The sequence below is a fragment of the Hyperolius riggenbachi genome, chromosome 10, assembly GCF_040937935.1.
Source record: "Hyperolius riggenbachi isolate aHypRig1 chromosome 10, aHypRig1.pri, whole genome shotgun sequence".
NCBI lineage: Eukaryota > Metazoa > Chordata > Amphibia > Anura > Hyperoliidae > Hyperolius > Hyperolius riggenbachi.
The window spans coordinates 209,278,539-209,298,711 of NC_090655.1; the positions used below are offsets into that span (position 1 = coordinate 209,278,539).

The 20,173-nt window shown below is 43.9% G+C and overlaps 1 protein-coding gene across 1 annotated transcript in view; it reads right to left on the reverse strand.

Annotated features, from left to right (window-relative positions):
• Positions 1–19,251: 19,251 nt before the first annotated feature.
• LOC137534328 (zinc finger protein 665-like) overlaps positions 19,252–20,173 on the reverse strand; it is a 101,374-nt gene continuing 100,452 nt past the window's right edge. Inside the window, exon 11 of the mRNA XM_068255776.1 lies at positions 19,252–19,963. Coding sequence (XP_068111877.1) covers positions 19,783–19,963 — 181 coding nt within the window. The 3' untranslated portion in view covers positions 19,252–19,782. The remainder of the gene's footprint in view (positions 19,964–20,173) is intronic.

Genomic DNA, 20,173 nt, shown 5'->3' on the forward strand with positions numbered 1-20,173 from the left:
ACAGTCCCTCTTTGTAGAGTGACCAGCTTTTTGTGGGATCAACCTGGGACAGGGTGCCGCGCCGGAAAATGGGCGTGGCCATGACATTGTATGGGCGGGGCTAACGTAATGATGTAACAGCGAGGCATAAGAAAGCAGTGTTTACGCCATGATGTGGTCAAACGAGGATTCGCATCATGGGTGTGCATAAACTGTGTGATGCTATTTAATAGTATACCATAACCCCAAAGCAGCAAACATAGCTAACTATGACCATTAAATAATAAATGCAGCAACAGTTACCCCAGACACCAGAAAATAACGCAATGTGGGCAACATGTCAGCACAAAATAAACGCAATGTGGGCAACATGTCAGCACAAAATACACGCAATGTGGGCAACATGTCAGTACAAAATAAACGCAATGGGGGCAACATGTCAGCACAAAATAAACGCAATGTGGGCAACATTTCACCAGAAAATAAAATGCAATGTGGGCAACATTTCACCAGAAAATAAAACGCAAAGTGGGCATCATGTCAGCAGTAAATAACGCAATGTGGGCAACATGTCAGCAGTAAATAACGCAATGTGACACATTTTAGCAGTAAATAACGCAATGCGGGCAACATGTCAGTAGTAAATAACGCAATGCGGGCAACATGTCAGCAGTAAATAGCGCAACGCGGGCAACATGTCAGCAGTAAATAACGCAATGTGGGCAACATGTCAGCAGTAAATAACGCAATGTGGCCACATTTTAGCAGTAAATAACGCAATGCAGGCAACATGTCAGCAGTAAATAACGCAATGTGGGCAACATGTCAGCAGTAAATAACGCAATGTGTGCAGCATGTCAGGAGTAAATAACACAATGTATGCAGCATGTCAGCAGTAAATAGCGCAATGTGTGCAGCATGTCAGCAGTACATAGAGAGAGAGTCGTGTCGGAATGTCTGATGACCATCGGACTACCTGTGTGCGAGGACGCCGATGAGGCAGGTGCCATGTCAATGCGGGCTGCTGCTGCTCCGGCCCGGGCTGGTCTGGGTGTGACGGCCCGACGGTTGTTCTCTTCTTCCCTCCGCGTAGCTCTTCCAACTCGTGGATTGTGTGCTGCACTGCTGCGTGTTGACGCCTCTGCGACGTCAACACGCACATTAAAGGGAACCTAAACTGAGAAGGATATGGATTTTTCCTTTTAAAATAATACCAGTTGCCTGACTCTCCTGCTGATCCTGTGTCTCTAATACTTTCAGCCACAGCCCCTCAACAAGCATGCAGATCATGTGCTCTGACTGAAGTCAGACTGGATTAGCTGCATGCTTGTTTCAGGTGTGTCATTCAGCCACTTCTGCAGCCATAAGGCAACTGGTATTGTTTAAAAGGAAAAATCCATACCCCTCTCAGTTTAGGTTCCCTTTAAACAGCGGGGGGGGGGGGGGGGGGGGGACGGGGCAGACAGCAGCGGGAATCCAGTTGTTAGCCAATTCAATGCAGGCAGAAGACAGGGAGGGAGGGGAGCAGTAGCAGCAGGGCAGAGCAGGGCGGATCAGGGCGGCGGGGGGCCGAGGACGGAACACTGATGTCACATACTCCAGCAGCTGGGACATCCTGCATCTAAAAGTGGGACTTTTCCCGGGACCCAAGCCAGCCTGGGACAGGGGACCCCGAACCCGGGACCCGTCCCAGGTAATCCGGGACGTATGGTCACTCTACTCTTTGGTAGCCCTGTCCCTCTGTCCTCCTCATTTGTCCCTCTTTCAGGACGTTGCCCCTCTTTCTATGTAAATATATATATATTTATCTACAAAAAAATGTGTTTGATTGACTCTAAACGTTATTCCCATCCTTTAAATTGATATCTTACTAATTTTACAATGTTAATATGAAGGAAAATGAACCAAGATAGAAAGGACCAGTGTGGTTTGAATGATAAAACATATTTTTCTTATGAAATCTTTATGGTATGCGTGGCTAGGGGGCGTGGTTTAAGTGTCCCTCTTTCTCATCTCAAAAAGTTGGGAGGTATGATACTGCCAGTTATTAATAATCTAGAGATGGGAAGTTCGGATCTTTTCAATGATTCGGATGATTCGAATCGGATCATTGAAAAGATCCGGATCTTTGATCCGAATCTCGGATCATTTTACTAAGGAAGCATTTGAGGGTGAAATGACTAGCAGGACAGGACTTTCCCTGCGGTGGACACGCAGAGAAGGGAAGATGGTGGAAAGAGACGGAAAGGGAGTGAACAGGGAAGGGAGGAGGGACGAGCAGAGAGCAGAAATGTTTGTTTGCACACAATACCCACATGCTGCAATCATATGCTTTACATACAGTGGCTTGCAAAAGTATTCGGCCCCTTTGAAGTTTTCCACATTTTGTCACATTACTGCCACAAACATGCATTAATTTTATTGGAATTCCACGTGAAAGACCAATACAAAGTGGTGTACATGTGAGAAGTGGATCGAAAATCATACATCATTCCAAACATTTTTTACAAATAAATAACTGCAAAGTGGGGTGTGCCGTGTGCGTAATTATTCAGCCCCCTGAGTCAATACTTTGTAGAACCACCTTTTGCTGCAATTACAGCTGCCAGTCTTTTAGGGTATGTCTCTACCAGCTTTGCACATCTAGAGACTGAAATCCTTTCCCATTCTTCTTTGCAAAACAGCTCCAGCTCAGTCAGATTAGATGGACAGCGTTTGTGAACAGCAGTTTTCAGATCTTGCCACAAATTCTTAATTGGATTTAGATCTGGACTTTGACTGGGCCATTCTAACACATAGATATGTTTTGTTTTAAACCATTCCATTGTTGCCCTGGCTTTATGTTTAGGGTCATTGTCCTGCTGGAAGGTGAACCTCCACCCCAGTCTCAAGTCTTTTGCAGTCTCCAAGAGGTTTTCTTCCAAGTTTGCCCTGTATTTGGCTCCATCCATCTTCCCATCAACTCTGACCAGCTTCCCTGTCCCTGCTGAAGAGATGCACCCCCCGAGCATGATGCTGCCACCACCATATTTGACAGTGGGGATGGTGTGTTCAGAGTGATGTGCAGTGTTAGTTTTCCGCCACACATAGCGTTTTGCATTTTGGCCAAAAAAATTCCATTTTGGTCTCATCTGACCCGAGCACCTTCTTCCACATGGTTGCTGTGTCCCCCACATGGCTTGTGGCAAACTTCAAACGGGACTTCTTATGCTTTCTGTTAACAATGCCTTTCTTCTTGCCACTCTTCCATAAAGGCCAACTTTATACAGTGCATGACTAATAGTTGTCCTATGGACAGAGTCTCCCACCTGAGCTGTAGATCTCTGCAGCTCGTCCAGAGTCACCATGGGCCTCTTGACTGTATTTCTTATCAGCGCTCTCCTTGTTCGGCCTGTGAGTTTAGGTGGATGGCCTTGTCTTGGTAGGTTTACTGTTGTGCCATACTCCTTCCATTTGTCTGAATGATCGCTTGAACAGTGCTCCGTGGGATGTTCAAGGCTTTGGAAATCTTTTTGTAGCCTAAACCTGCTTTAAATTTCTCAATAACTTGATCCCTGACCTGTCTTGTGTGTTCTTTGGACTTCACGGTGTTGTTGCTCCCAATATTCTCTTAGACAACCTCTGAGGCCCTCACCGAGCTGCTGTATTTGTACTGACATTAGATTACACACAGGTGCACTCTATTTAGTCATTAGCACTCATCAGGCAATGTCTATAGGCAACTGACTGCACTCAGATCAAAGGGGGCTGAATAATTATGCACACACCACTTATAGTTATTTATTTGTAAAAAAATGTTTGGAATCATGTATGATTTGCGTTCCACTTCTCATGTGTACACCACTTTATGTTGGTCTTTCATGTGGAATTCCAATAAAATTGATTCATGTTTGTGGCAGTAATATGACAAAATGTGGAAAACTTCAAGGGGCCGAATACTTTTGCAACCCACTGTATATTTCACCTATGTGTTCATCTGTATACTTTGAATGCAAACGTCGCACAGTGACAGAAAGCATTCCCCAAATGCATTCCCAGAAGTGAAGTGCAGCTGTTTAGAGCAGTGCAGGAGGATCATATTGCTCAGCAATCACAGTGCCTGCCCTGTCCTAGCCCAGCACGTTGTGTACAAAGTTACTGAGCTGTTCTTCTGAGCCAAAACTTTCCAATTTGTTTACTGTGCACAACTACGGAACAGACAGCCTATAATGAGCAGCACATTATAGCCAGCATGTGTGCTCTACACATATCTGGCAGTGGCACCCATGTCCCCTCTCTCTCATCTACCTGTCCCTGCAAGGCTGGCTCCCCTCCAACAGAGCGATCCATCTCTGCTCTGCTTCCAGGACCCCGCTGCCCGCTGAGAGGGGGGGGGGGCGTGCCGCTCCTGGCCCCGCCCCCTTTGTGAGCCGAATCACTCATTTTGATGATTCGGATGATTGGACTCACAAAAGAGATTCGGATCTTAGATCCGAATCGTTCATGATCCGAACAACACTATGATAATCAGATCATAACTCGCAGCTATCCCTCTTTTGTAGAGACAGTCCCGCTTTAGGAGCCCTGTCCCTCTGTCCCTCTTTCTATGTAAATATATGTTTCTCTACTAAAAAATGTGTTTGTCTCTAAATTTTATTCCCATCCTTTAAAGGGAACCATAGATAAAAATAAATAAATAAATTTTATACATAGCTGGGGCTTCCTCCAGCCCCATATGCTCCAATCGCTCCAACACCGCCATCCTCCTCTGCCCGCAGCTACGAGAACCGGCTCCCCGCTGTTCCGTCAGTCAGAGCCAGTCTAAGCGTAAAGGAAGTGCGCTGTTTGCGTATCTCTGCAGCAGCCGCTGAAGAGATACGTAGAAGGCGCACTTCTCCTGCGTAGCTGGCTCCGATGACGTCAGTGACGGGACCCGGTTCTCGTAGATGGAGGCAGCGGAGGATGGCGGCGCGGGATCAATCAAAGCGTATGGTGCTGGAGGAAGCCACAGGTATGTATAACATCTTTTTCAATTTCCCGTCTCAGGTTCATCTCTGGTTCCCTTTAAATGTATATATTACTAATTTTAAAATGTTAATATGAAGAAGAATGAATCAGGATAGAAAGGACCAGTGTGGTTTGAATTATAAAACAACATATTTTTCTTATGAAATCTTTATTGTATTCATGACTAGGGGTGTGCTAGGGCAGTGTTTCTCAACATTTCATTGGTATGTACCCCTTTTAAAACCCTGTACTCACCAAGTACCCCCTAGTGTAGTAAACATTATCGCAAGTACCCCTCGACAAATATATATTTAATCATAGTACATGATAATTGGTTTTAAACAATTTCAAGCATTTACTATTGCTTTTAACTAAAATGCTAATTTGGTGCTGTTTAAATAACATTTATCAACTTCTAAAACTGTAAATTTGTTGTTCTTAGGCAAGTATGTCGAGTCAGAGTACCCCCTGGGACCATCAGAAGTACCCCCTGGGGTACGCGTACCACATGTTGAGAACCTAGGTGCTAGGGGGCATAATCAGGGGTGTGCTAGGGGCGTGGCTTAAGTGTCCCTCTTTCTCATCTCAAAAAGTTAGGAGGTATGTATATGGTGCTTCTTATAATAGCATGATAATGCACATTTAGAACGTTAGCCTAAGTTTGAATACACCTGAGAGTATGGGAAGATTTTTTTTTAATGATCTGCAGCTTTGGGTAAATGAGGTGGCCATACACCATTCATTTTCCTTTGAAATCTTTGAGGTTACTGTAGGTTCCCAGTGGGCTTTGCAGAGCGACATAATAGCCAAATTGTAACTCGGAATGTTGCACTGCAATGCACCACCAATGCGACCTTCACAGTGAGAACAGTAAACACCATTAAAATTCCATAAACATTTTTTGCTCGTCTTGCAAGCACTCTTAAAGGAAACCCAAGATGACAACTCTTATATTTATACTTACCCGAGGCTTCCTCCAGCCCCATGAGGTGTGATGGCTCCCTCATCATCCTCTTCAGCTGATCCGTTATTCTATAATCGCCACCTGTAATCTTGCCGACTGTGCACGCCCTCATGTCACGCTTCCGCGGCCTGAAGTTTTCTGCACCTACGCAGTAGTATTGCGCAAAATGCTCCCAGCTGCAGGAAAGTGGCATAGGGCGCGCAGGAGCGCAAGACTGACAAGATTACAGATGGCGATTACAGGATAACGGAGTGGCCGGAGAGGACAGCGAGGGAGCCATCACACCTAATAGGGCTGGAGGAAGCCCCAGGTAAGTATAAATATGAGAGTTGCTATCTCAGGTACATTTTAAACCAAGTTACTTGCTATCCAAAGTTTTAGCCTGGTTTTACATTTGAGGCGAGTGTTGTGGTGCAATGCTCTGCCCCCTTTGCATTGCAGCGCAATACCAAAAATGAGATTCATATGGCCCTGCGGCAGAGTGCGCTGACAGGGATATATGCACAGCCTCCTCGCTGCCGCGTGACGTACTCCCTGCAGGAAGTACATCACAGGGAAGATACCTGCCTTTCCTGTCGTATTTGCACTGCCCACAATTTTTTTTTTCTGTGTCACTCATTGACTTCCATGCATTCAGTCGCCTCAGAAGTTGCACGATAATGTACTGTTGACTTTGCGGCAGGTCGGCGGCGAATCATGTACTTCAGGTACAAGGCGACGTGACACAGTTAGTGTACTAGGCCTCATACACTTTCTTTGCTGTTGCATTACCCTGCCTCCAGATAGGGTAACACAATGCAAAAACAGTGCCCTAGTGTAAAAGTGTCCTTGCTTTACTTGCCCCAGTAAGTGAAGCCTCAAGAGAATCCATTGGCTTCCCCGATCATCCTACGACCCTCTGTGCTGGGATCCTTTTTTATAAATATTCTACATCATGTCAAATATTTAATGTGGTCACGCTCCCCTCTGTATACAAGTGTGCCTGCACTTCTCTGGTGCAAGGTATGGTCTGCAGAGTAGCACGCAGCTTTTTCCTCCCGGTGCCTGTACAGTGTGGTCACATTGGTACATGGAGGGGAGTGCGGATGCAAAGAAAAGGATCCTGGCTGGCAGCGGAGGGGTCGTGGAGGATTGAGGAAGCCTCCTAAGCATCTAGAGGTTTCCTTCTACAGTAATTCCTTTGAGTAACTTTTTTTTGTGGCTTCAGGTCAGCTTGAAGAACAAATGAAGTGAGAGGGATGTGCAGGACAAGGAGGGATGTTAAGGCAGCCATATTTATTTACGGGGTTTAGTAATTTACAGAGTAAATAACTGTAAAATCAGAGACACAACAGACCTATATAATATTGTGATATGAACAATAAGATAATGATGATAACAGTTTCATATCACAATATTATATAGGTCTGATAGGGCTGTTGTGTCTCTGATTTTACAGTTATTTACTCCGTGTATTATTGCCTGATGAAGCAGGGTTGTACCTATGAAACGCGTTGCATCTTTTGTGGAGTAGATCAATACATTTCCGTGATATTGAATCTTGCCTTTTTTGTGTGTCCTTAAAGAGACTCCGTAACAAAAATTGCATCCTGTTTTTTATCATCCTACAAGTTCCAAAAGCTATTCTAATGTGTTCTAGCTTACTGCAGCACTTTCTACTATAACAGTCTCTGTAATAAATCAATGTATCTTTCCCCTGTCAGACTTGTCGGCCTGTGTCTGGAAGGCTGCCAAGTTCTTCAGTGTTGTGGTTCTGCTATGAACTCCACCTTTCAGGCCCCTCTCTGCACACTGCCTGTGTGTTATTTAGGATTAGAGCAGCTTCTCTCTTCTCTCTTATCTTTTACAAGCTGGATAAATCGTCCTCTGAGCTGGCTGGGCTTTCACATACTGAGGAAATTCAGACAAGGGCAAAGCTGTTTGCAGGAAGAAAGGAGCAGCCTGAAACTTCAGTGCATGAGAGCTGAAGGGGAAAAGAAACACACAATGATCTCTTGAGATTCAAAAGGAATGCTGTATACAGCCTGCTTGTGTATGGATGTATTTTCTATGTGTGGACATGCTGTACATCAACCTACTTCCTGGTTTGGTGGCCATTTTGTTTGTTTACAAACAAACTTTTTAAAACAGTTTTTAACCACTTTTAATGCGGCGAGGAGCGGCGAAATTGTGTCAGAGGGTAATAGGAGATGTCCCCTAACGCACTGGTATGTTTACTTTTGAGCGATTTTAACAATACAGATTCTCTTTAAAGGATGTAAGTCCACCACCACCTCCTCAGCAATTTTTAAATACTGTAGTTTCTTTTATCCTCTTGGTGCCTGTTTTTTCTTCATACAAATACCAGAGTCCACCCTTGGTGGAGGTGTGTTACTCCTTTCTTCTGATCTACGGAGAGCGACTTCTTAATCCTGAGTGGGGACAGGTCTAAACTCCCCACCTGCATCTACAGTAATTGCCTATTGGTAACCCTGGTTTGTGAGTATTTTATTACTTACTTTTTTATTACCCACCCCTATACCAGTACATACTACACTATTGTGGGCTCTCGTTTTCTCCCCTCCCCCCTCTGCTTTTAAGGTTAGTTTATTCAAGAATGAAAGTATGACTCCAAGCAACCACACAGTAATACACCTGCTGGGAGAACAGCTGGTTCCCAGTCAGACTTTTTTATTCAACAAGTCCCTTCCCCATTGCTGTGAAGATTCGGATCATCTCATACAAGCTCAGGCTGAGGCTATTGTTCTTCTCCATCTCGTTTGTGCGCTGTACCTTCAGCCCTCTCCACCACAGCAACAAAACGTGTAGCCTCTAAAGAAGTGGATTGGGCCTGCGATACGTGTCATAACATAGCAATCATGTGTGATGTTGCATATAATACAGAAGCCATATTTTTCAATGTTCTGTCTGCTGTGTACTACTTCAGATGTGTATGTATGTTCAGAAGCCGTCTGGCTTTGGGGTATAATTGTCATCTGGCTGAAGGAAGCTACTATTTTGAGTTTCGGTAGGTCAAGGTAAATTACATTTGCATTCAGTGTCCAGCAAGGAAGCTTTGCATTCAGTGTCCAGCAAGGAAGCTACCATTGTCTGAATTGAATAGACCAGTTACATTGAATAGCCCAAAGAAACCTGGACATTTAATATCTACCTAGCCTCTAGCAAGGAAACTCTTAATTAGACAATTACCTGACCAGTTGGGCTGGAAGTGCCTGCATTGCTTTGAACTCTGTATATATGTAAACCGCCAATATAATCAGACTGGGTCTGGAAAGTTGACAGCTGGAACAGGAAACCCCTGAAGTTTGCATATCATAGCAAGCAAGGATGTGCTGTCACAATCTGGGAAATTAAATTATATCTGGACTTGTACCCCCGGGCTACAAATCGGACTATATAAGTCGGCCTAGGACAGTCACAAATCATCTTCTCCTGGAGGTAGCGACAGCTAGAGATGATCCTGATCCAATCAGAATTTGTGTCCTTCCACGGCCAAGTTGGACCTTTGCGCTGGTAAAAGTTCAATTTCTGTTTTGATTCCCATTTTATTTTTGCAATCTGTCTTGTTGTGTGTCTTTGTAATTTTTACCTTGTTTTTGTAAATCTTTTGTAGATATTGCTTTCTGCACTGTTCCACTTTTTCTGGAATATTAAATATTTATTTAATAAGTTTGACTTCTGCTGTACTAGCCAAAACTCATAGTCTGGAGAGACTGCAGTGTAATTTGCATTACAAGTTAAAGTGGACCCAAATTAAAAATACAAGATTTCATAAATAAAATCTATTTTCTAAATTATAATAATAAATAACAGCCTTTTTTTAGCTGCATGATGACAAATATAAAATATTTTACATTCCTTTCAAATTGCCGGGATTTTTCCGGCAAACTGGTGGAGTAGATGGTGTCCGGCAATGGAGGAATTGCTAATGGCTGCCCCCAGTATAACCCTAGTTATGAAAAGAGAAGGGTGAAAAGCATGCACTGAAATGATCATAGGTTTGAAGGAGTGTTTATTTATCTTTGTTTGTGTCAGAGTGGTGCAACTAAATATTTTTAATAAAAAAAAATATTTGGTTAGGGTCCGCTTTAAGTGCCTGATTGTGCCTTGCTACTGTGCGATTGTATTGTGTGTGTGGCGTTCCCGTATTTGGCCTAAAGCGCAAAGCTGACCCAAATACGAAAACGCCGGACTGAGTGCAGACCACTCGACAGCAGAGTGGGAATTGTTGGAGTGTCTAGCAGCAGCTAGTGGTGGCAGTGAGAAGTATTTTTCAAGCCTTGTGTTAGCTTGAATAAGGCTGCTTCCCCTCTCGATCTGGTCAAAACCCTGAGTCGGGAACCGTTCCTGCAGGCGTGCCGTGGGGTCGGTTCCTGACAATATGCATTAGGTTCTGGGGGTGAGCCAAACACAGATTCCTCCACCTCACACTGTTCCTACCTCACACATACACAGGTATTTACATACTATTGCTAATTGGTTTTATTATAGGGTTCACTTAGCTGAGTCTTTGGTTTCCCCTATTCACTGCATATTTCATATTCCCCCATTCAGCTCAAGGGATTCCATTTTATTAACACATATCCAAGGACTCGCTTGTATTTTCAGTGCTCCCAATTATACAGGTGATGCACCTCTCCATATACTTCCTACTCTCTCTAAGCCCAGATACCTGAGACACTGATTTATATGCCACTAAACTTGCAATGTCATATTGTAAATGATAAATTACACCAGAAACAGGAAACACTAGGAGGAGCTCGCTGCCCTTACAGCATTACAATTTAGAGCACAGACAGGTGTCAAACTCAAGGCTCGCAGGCCGAATGCGGCCCTCCTTGCCATTTCATGTGGTCCTCAAGAGCTTCAAATGTTCAAATGTAACATCATTGTAAGAAGCAAACTTGCATGGGGCCACCCTTTTGGGATCCAACTCCCCCAATTTTCCCTGGTGGCTAGTAACCCCCCCCCCCCACCACCACCACACACACAAACACACACACACACACACACACACAAAGACCCGACGCCATCTTCTCACATAGCAAAGTAGTGCAACAGAGCTGTGGAATATTTACCTGCTCCAGCAATGCTTTGTGTCTCTTCTATTCATTCTGGAAGTTGCCAGGGGAAAGATATATGTAGGTTAGAGAGCGTGGCTGTCAGGAAGATCATCAGAGGAGAACCGCTGCAGCAATTCAATATTAAACTGTTCCACTGCACTACTCTGCAGAACGGGGAGGAACAAGCCCCCCACAAATATTATAGTTATGTCACTTAAGGTGGCCACACACGATACAATAAAATGATCCGATTTTATGGCAATTCGATAAATATGATCAGATCTCCCCCCCAAAAAAATAGAAATCTTTTTTTCATTCGACTGAAAAATCCGATTGGATTTCCCGTTTTTTTTTTTCAATTTTTATCGATTTGGAATGCTGGAATTCTTCAATTTTTCTAAAGATTGGATGGTGTGTGTTAGATTGTCAATTAGTTTCCAATCATTTTTATTATAATTGGGGAAAAATTGAACATACATGTGTGGTACATTGGTTATATTTTTGAAATGTTACAATCAGTCAGGAAAATTGATTGCAATTCTTGAATTGAATGGATATTTAAAAATTGGTGTGTGGCCACCTTTAGCTTGACTTCTCAATAAATCTTCATACTTTTTAAACAATTGGGCCGGCAACTATGTTTTAGATTTTGTCCCCTTATGTGATTGAGTTTGACACACCTGATCTAAAGGGTATTTGTGTAATCTTTTACTAGGGATGGTCAGTGAGATGCAGAATTATGCAAGTGTTCTATGCAAATGTATGCAGCTTGGGAATGGACCAATCGAAGTGCACCTTGGCTTCATTCTACTGGTCCATTTGTTAAGGTGCATACATTTGCCAAATGAAATTGCACAATTGTACAACAACTTGTACATATCTACTTGTTACCCCTCATTTTGTCACTGGTGTCTGCTTACATGTGAAACTGAAATCTTATTTTTGTGATATTGCATTTTTTGGACTATAAGACACACTGTTTCTCTCCCAAAAGTGTGTGTGTGTGGGGGGGGGGGGGGGGGGGGGAGTCGCTACGTCTTGTAGTCCAAATGCAGGGAGTTCCTGACTTGTGAATGCTGCCAATACAGACCTCCAACCTGCCGCAATGTCGGGGACTCCCTGTACTGTGCCCATGCAGAGGAGGACACTGGGAACAATGGGGTATAGGGGAGGACACAAGGAGGCCACAAGGGGGACAGAGGAGGACACAGGGAGACACATGAGGTACGAAGTGGGCATAATCCACACAATGCTCCTTCACCATGGATGCACCAGACTTAGTATATATATATATATTTTTCCCCTGGTTTTCGTCCTCTAAACCTAGGTGCATCTTATGGTCAGGAGCGTCTTAGTCCGAAAAAACGGTATTTCATTTGATACTAGTGCACTTTGTTACTATATATAACCACATTTTCACTTAATAATATAAACTCTACATTATTGTACATGGTTTCATTTAGGTTTCACACATAATTTATGCCAATAAGAGATCTTTTATTGTGATCGGTTATGTATCGTATTTATTGACCAGGACCTAAGCCTCATTTTACATGTTAGGACTGTCTGCCTTTCTGTACAGCCACAGAGGGTTATTAGTTTGAGGTTCCTTAGTCTGGTCATCTATGGGCACAGCAAAGCTAAACATATATATATATATATATATATATATATATATATATATATATATATATATATATATGTACAGAAGATGTTAAAGAAACTGTAGTGAAAATAACTTAATTAATAAAGTTGCTATTTTTTTCTACAATATTCATTTATAAATTATAACATCTTTCCTCACCCTGATTTACAATTTAACAAATTGATCACATGTGGTGACATCTTTACTCCTGTCAGGTGATCTCTGTGGAATGTTGGAAGTGTTTCTGATGCTAAAACCCGTAAAATTACTGTAAAAGTGGGTATCCTGAATCATTTACTGCATATAATAATAATTTTTGGTAGGGCAGTTTTTTTTAAGGCAATGGCTTTCTCTTCTTTAAAGTGGTCTGAAACTCCAACATATTCAATAAAAATGTGTTTTCCTACTTTTTATTACTCATATAGTTATCATATTTGCTTCTGTACATATGTAATATTGTCTGTTTACAGATTACAAGTTTCCAAAGTGTAGTTTATCTTGCCCTAATAGCTGTCATTGCATTTTATTCAAACTGCTTTTTATTATATATTAACATCTTTTAATGAGCTATTCTGAACTGTGTGTGTGTCTGAAGCACAAAGAGTTCCTTTTAACTTGTTACACTGTGTTTATACACATTGTAACAACATTGGAATGTAAACAAGGATACTGTTATCACTAGTTTGGATGCAGATTTGAAGCTTAATAGCAGAACAAAGTGCTTTGTTTAACCATTTCAGTGATGTTCTGGTAAAAAAAAACAAATTCTGGGATAGTAGCTTTCAAGCTGTGAAGAATGTTTCAGAGCAAAGTAGAAATGCTGGCTTTCAGACCACTTTAAGGGGCCGTTCACTGTTATTTGAATTTGCTTACGTGTTTAGTTGTGGTGAAATCGCGTTTGTCGCAAAGCTAATGTATTTTAATGGGATTGTATTTTTTCCTGCGTTTTTTATGCAGTTTGCACTTTCTGCATTTTAAATTTGCGTGGCAGGTCTACTTTTTTTTTTTGCAAAGTTTTAATCATGTTTAAGGCAAATCAGTTGCAAGGCAGGAAAAACACAGTGTAATCTCGTTAAAAGCTACATTAAAACTTTGGCTAGAGAAAACTACTTCTCCAGGACCCGGCCAAGCTCCAAGTATATGAGTAACGCCTGGTATTGAAAACCTGGATATAACAGAACTTAACATATAGTAAACCTTTTTTTTTACCCCTGGGGTACTCTGTATCCGGCTATAGTGGAAAGTGGGCGGGTCCCTGCATCATGCATCAGAGTGTGAGACCCATGAGCAGTGGTCAGGTCAGCTGCTCCCTTCATGCTACTCTTGCCTGAGTGCATTTCCTTCACTACTGTAACAGCTGGTGCACGGGTTAAAAAACTCCATCAACTGGTGAGCTGCTGCCTGTGCATTTTTATTGGGCTTTGTTTGCTGGCTGAACTGAATTAACTGGTCGGCTGTACCAGCTGGTGCACGGCTGCATCAACTGGGGAGCTGCTGCCCGATTACTGCTGGAACACAATGTAATTTACTGTCAGATCGAAGGGTTGAACAGGTAATTTCCAGCATGTCTGATCTGCTTCTGATCAAGAACGTTTCTTAGATCATTACTACACAAAATTGATCCCGTTCTCCATCAGGAGCAGATTGGACATGCCAGAAACGATCAATTCGACCCGTTGATCTGACAGGAATTTGCATCGTGTGTAATGGGTGTCACCAGTTGATGCAGCCATGCACTGGCCAGTACAGTCACACAGTTCCCTCAGTTCAGCCAGCAAACACAGCCCGATAAATATGCCCAGTACTAAGTGAAATAAAGTCAGCAGCCCACCAGTTGATGCAGTCGTTTAACCTGTGCACCGGCTGTTACAGTAGTAGAGGAAATGCACACAGGCCAGACTAGTGTGAAGAGAACAGCCGACCTGACCAACGGCTCATAAGTCTCACACACTGATGCATGACGCATGCACCCGCCCACTTTCCAATATAGCTGGATACTGAGTACCCCAGGGGTCAGTACGTAGAGTAGTCTGAATTGTACCCCAGGGGTCAGTACATACAGCAGTCTGAATTGTACCCCAGGGGTCAGTACATACAGCAGTCTGAATTGTACCCCAGGGGTCAGTACGTACAGCAGTCTGAATTGTATCCCAGGGGTCAGTACGTAGAGTAGTCTGAATTGTACCCCAGGGGTCAGTACGTACAGCAGTCTGAATCGTACCCCAGGGGTCAGTACGTACAGTAGTGTGAATTGTACCCCAGGAGTCAGTACGTACAGCAGTCTGAATTGTATCCCAGGGGTCAGTACGTACAGTAGTCTGAATTGTACCCCAGGGGTCAGTACGTACAGCAGTCTGAATTGTACCCCAGGGGTCAGTACATACAGCAGTCTGAATTGTACCCCAGGGGTCAGTACATACAGCAGTCTGAATTGTACCCCAGGGGTCAGTACATACAGCAGTCTGAATTGTACCCCAGGGGTCAGTACATACAGCAGTCTGAATTGTACCCCAGGGGTCAGTACATACAGCAGTCTGAATTGTATCCCAGGGGTCAGTACGTACAGCAGTCTAAATTGTACCCCAGGGGTCAGTACATACAGCAGTCTGAATTGTATCCCAGGGGTCAGTACGTACAGCAGTCTGAATTGTACCCCAGGGGTCAGTACATACAGCAGTCTGAATTGTATCCCAGGGGTCAGTACGTACAGCAGTCTGAATTGTACCCCAGGGGTCAGTACATACAGCAGTCTGAATTGTACCCCAGGGGTCAGTACATACAGCAGTCTGAATTGTATCCCAGGGGTCAGTACGTACAGCAGTCTAAATTGTACCCCAGGGGTCAGTACATACAGCAGTCTGAATTGTATCCCAGGGGTCAGTACGTACAGCAGTCTGAATTGTACCCCAGGGGTCAGTACATACAGCAGTCTGAATTGTATCCCAGGGGTCAGTACATACAGTAGTCTGAATTGTACCCCAGGGGTCAGTACGTACAGCAGTCTGAATTGTATCCCAGGGGTCAGTACATACAGTAGTCTGAATTGTACCCCAGGGGTCAGTAAGTACAGCAGTCTGAATTGTACCCCAGGGGTCAGTACGTACAGCAGTCTGAATTGTACCCCAGGGGTCAGTACGCACAGCAGTCTGAATTGTACCCCAGGGGTCAGTACATACAGCAGTCTGAATTGTACCCCAGGGGTCAGTACTTACAGCAGTCTGAATTGTATCCCAGGGGTCAGTACGTACAGCAGTCTGAATTGTATCCCAGGGGTCAGTACGTACAGCAGTCTGAATTGTACCCCAGGGGTCAGTACATACAGCAGTCTGAATTGTATCCCAGGGGTCAGTACATACAGCAGTCTGAATTGTATCCCAGGGGTCAGTACATACAGCAGTCTGAATTGTACCCCAGGGGTCAGTACGTACAGCAGTCTGAATTGTACCCCAGGGGTCAGTACGTACAGCAGTCTGAATTGTACCCCAGGGGTCAGTACATACAGCAGTCTGAATTGTATCCCAGGGGTCAGTACGTACAGCAGTCTGAATTGTATCCCAGGGGTCAGTACATACAGTAGTCTGAATTGTACCCCAGGGGTCAGTACGTACAGCAGTCTGAATTGTATCCCAGGGGTCAGTACATACAGTAGTCTGAATTGTACCCCAGGGGTCAGTAAGTACAGCAGTCTGAATTGTACCCCAGGGGTCAGTACATACAGCAGTCTGAATTGTACCCCAGGGGTCAGTACGTACAGCAGTCTGAATTGTACCCCAGGGGTCAGTACATACAGCAGTCTGAATTGTATCCCAGGGGTCAGTAAGTACAGCAGTCTGAATTGTACCCCAGGGGTCAGTACATACAGTAGTCTGAATTGTATCCCAGGGGTCAGTACATACAGTAGTCTGAATTGTACCCCAGGGGTCAGTAAGTACAGCAGTCTGAATTGTACCCCAGGGGTCAGTACATACAGCAGTCTGAATTGTATCCCAGGGGTCAGTAAGTACAGCAGTCTGAATTGTACCCCAGGGGTCAGTACATACAGTAGTCTGAATTGTACCCCAGGGGTCAGTACGTACAGCAGTCTGAATTGTACCCCAGGGGTCAGTACATACAGCAGTCTGAATTGTATCCCAGGGGTCAGTAAGTACAGCAGTCTGAATTGTACCCCAGGGGTCAGTACATACAGTAGTCTGAATTGTACCCCAGGGGTCAGTACATACAGCAGTCTGAATTGTATCCCAGGGGTCAGTAAGTACAGCAGTCTGAATTGTACCCCAGGGGTCAGTACATACAGCAGTCTGAATTGTATCCCAGGGGTCAGTAAGCACAGCAGTCTGAATTGTACCCCAGGGGTCAGTACATACAGCAGTCTGAATTGTATCCCAGGGGTCAGTACATACAGCAGTCTGAATTGTATCCCAGGGGTCAGTAAGTACAGCAGTCTGAATTGTACCCCAGGGGTCAGTACATACAGCAGTCTGAATTGTATCCCAGGGGTCAGTAAGTACAGCAGTCTGAATTGTACCCCAGGGGTCAGTACATACAGCAGTCTGAATTGTATCCCAGGGGTCAGTAAGTACAGCAGTCTGAATTGTACCCCAGGGGTCAGTACGTACAGCAGTCTGAATTGTACCCCAGGGGTCAGTACATACAGCAGTCTGAATTGTATCCCAGGGGTCAGTACATACAGCAGTCTGAATTGTATCCCAGGGGTCAGTACGTACAGCAGTCTGAATTGTACCCCAGGGGTCAGTACATACAGTAGTCTGAATTGTACCCCAGGGGTCAGTACATACAGCAGTCTGAATTGTATCCCAGGGGTCAGTAAGTACAGCAGTCTGAATTGTACCCCAGGGGTCAGTACATACAGTAGTCTGAATTGTACCCCAGGGGTCAGTACATACAGCAGTCTGAATTGTATCCCAGGGGTCAGTAAGTACAGCAGTCTGAATTGTACCCCAGGGGTCAGTACATACAGCAGTCTGAATTGTATCCCAGGGGTCAGTAAGCACAGCAGTCTGAATTGTACCCCAGGGGTCAGTACATACAGCAGTCTGAATTGTATCCCAGGGGTCAGTACATACAGCAGTCTGAATTGTATCCCAGGGGTCAGTAAGTACAGCAGTCTGAATTGTACCCCAGGGGTCAGTACATACAGCAGTCTGAATTGTATCCCAGGGGTCAGTAAGTACAGCAGTCTGAATTGTACCCCAGGGGTCAGTACATACAGCAGTCTGAATTGTATCCCAGGGGTCAGTAAGTACAGCAGTCTGAATTGTACCCCAGGGGTCAGTACATACAGCAGTCTGAATTGTATCCCAGGGGTCAGTAAGTACAGCAGTCTGAATTGTACCCCAGGGGTCAGTACGTACAGCAGTCTGAATAGTACCCCAGGGGTCAGTACGTACAGCAGTCTGAATTGTACCCCAGGGGTCAGTACATACAGCAGTCTGAATTGTATCCCAGGGATCAGTACGTACAGCAGTCTGAATTGTACCCCAGGGGTCAGTACGTACAGCAGTCTGAATTGTACCCCAGGGGTCAGAACATACAGCAGTCTGAATTGTATCCCAGGGGTCAGTACATACAGCAGTCTGAATTGTATCCCAGGGGTCAGTACGTACAGCAGTCTGAATTGTACCCCAGGGGTCAGTACATACAGTAGTCTGAATTGTACCCCAGGGGTCAGTACATACAGCAGTCTGAATTGTATCCCAGGGGTCAGTAAGTACAGCAGTCTGAATTGTACCCCAGGGGTCAGTACATACAGTAGTCTGAATTGTCTTGATTTGCAAAACAGTACTGTTTAAGGTTTGCATTTAAAGGCAATAAAATGCCAATTATCGACTGAAGATACAGTACTACAGTATAGTATGACAATTTTTGCTATAGTAAACTACTTTGCCAGGTTTATTTGAGTCACTTTTTAAACAATATTTTTTACTTGGAATAAAACAGTGTTACACTATAGGAAGCTGGTGTTCCTGTTTTTCCCATCTATTTTGCATGCACCCATGGACTCCCTTTTGTGGACATAGAGGTGATCCCATATTCCATCTCTACCCAACCATCGCGGAAGGAGGCAATCTGTTCGAAAGGTGACGGGGGGGGCCAAACACCCCGAATGCGCACAGTGGTCTATTAAGACCCCAACATCTGGTGAGTGATTGCATGAAGGGGGGCCATCATTGGGCGTCTTTAATCTAAACCAAGAAGCGCAACACATATGAAATTAACTATCAAGGGATTCTACTGTATTTGCCTCGAAAAAATTAGCGTGATTTTGAAGTTAATTAGTTACATGTTCATTTAAATTCCTCTAGATTGTAAGCCTTTGGGCAGGGTCCTCCTCCTTTTGTGTCCTACCTGATCGTGCACCTGCATTACTGTGCCCCCATGCTATGCACTTGAGTGAGCCTAACTTGCCTAATCTCCATGCTGCATCCAGTGACTGACAAAGCATTACCGTGTACTCATACTGTGCTGTGTGATCTGGTTTTCTTGTATTCCTGTAGTGTCTTATCGCTGTATGTTACCCCTAAATATTGTCTGTAACCTTAATTAACGTTCAGCGCTGCGTAATATGTTGGCGCTTTATAAATACAATAAATAAATAAATTTAAATGAGCTTTATTGATATGCACAGAAAAATTGCAAAACTGCACCCGAAAGTTCATTAACATACACCTGAAAAATCACAAATTCAGAATCATGCATGTGGGAAATCACAGGCAGAATTCACATTGACAGTGTGAATGGCACTTTATATATCAGAAAAAAGAACGATATGGCGTCCCATTCCATGTGCAGCTCCCTCTTCCATGTATACAGCCATTTTCTTTGATGAACAGCTAAGCCTGGGCAGCAGTTTCCCTTTTTCATGTGTTTCCCCCTATTTTCAGCTTCCTCTTTCATATGTATCAACCCCCTCTGTCATGTTCAGTAGCCGCATTGGCCCGCAGCCACCCAAGGCCCGGGCCTTTGGGGCCTTTCCAGAAATCTGGCCCCGATTGTCCGGTAAGTTATTCCCAAAATTTTTTTTTTTTTTAAATGCAGAAATTTACATTTTAGGGATATTTTTGAAACTTTATTAACAAAACTAGGAATGTGAAAAAAAACATTTCCATAAACATAATACGTGTTCACTACCACAAGGCCATGTCTGCAGCATTGTAGTCCAGTTCACAGTGGAATCCTGTATCCGGGTCTGGGAAGGTTTTTCTGACAGCGCCGACTACACAGGCTGGGATTGGCTTGCTACGCTCTTTCTTAAGGTACCCATACACCCATGTCACAAAGGCCCTGTATGCTGTGTTCCGTAGATTTCTGTGAGGAAACAAAATAGAGGGGATGTGTTGTCTTTTCAGGTACTTTTACTATTCATTTATAAGATTTAGGACCAAAATATATAGGGAGTTTCAGTATCTTTATTAAAAATATGAAGACCTATCGAAAATGACACCCTTAAAGAGACTCCGTAACAAAAATTGCATCCTGTTTTTTATCATCCTACAAGTTCCAAAAGCTATTCTAATG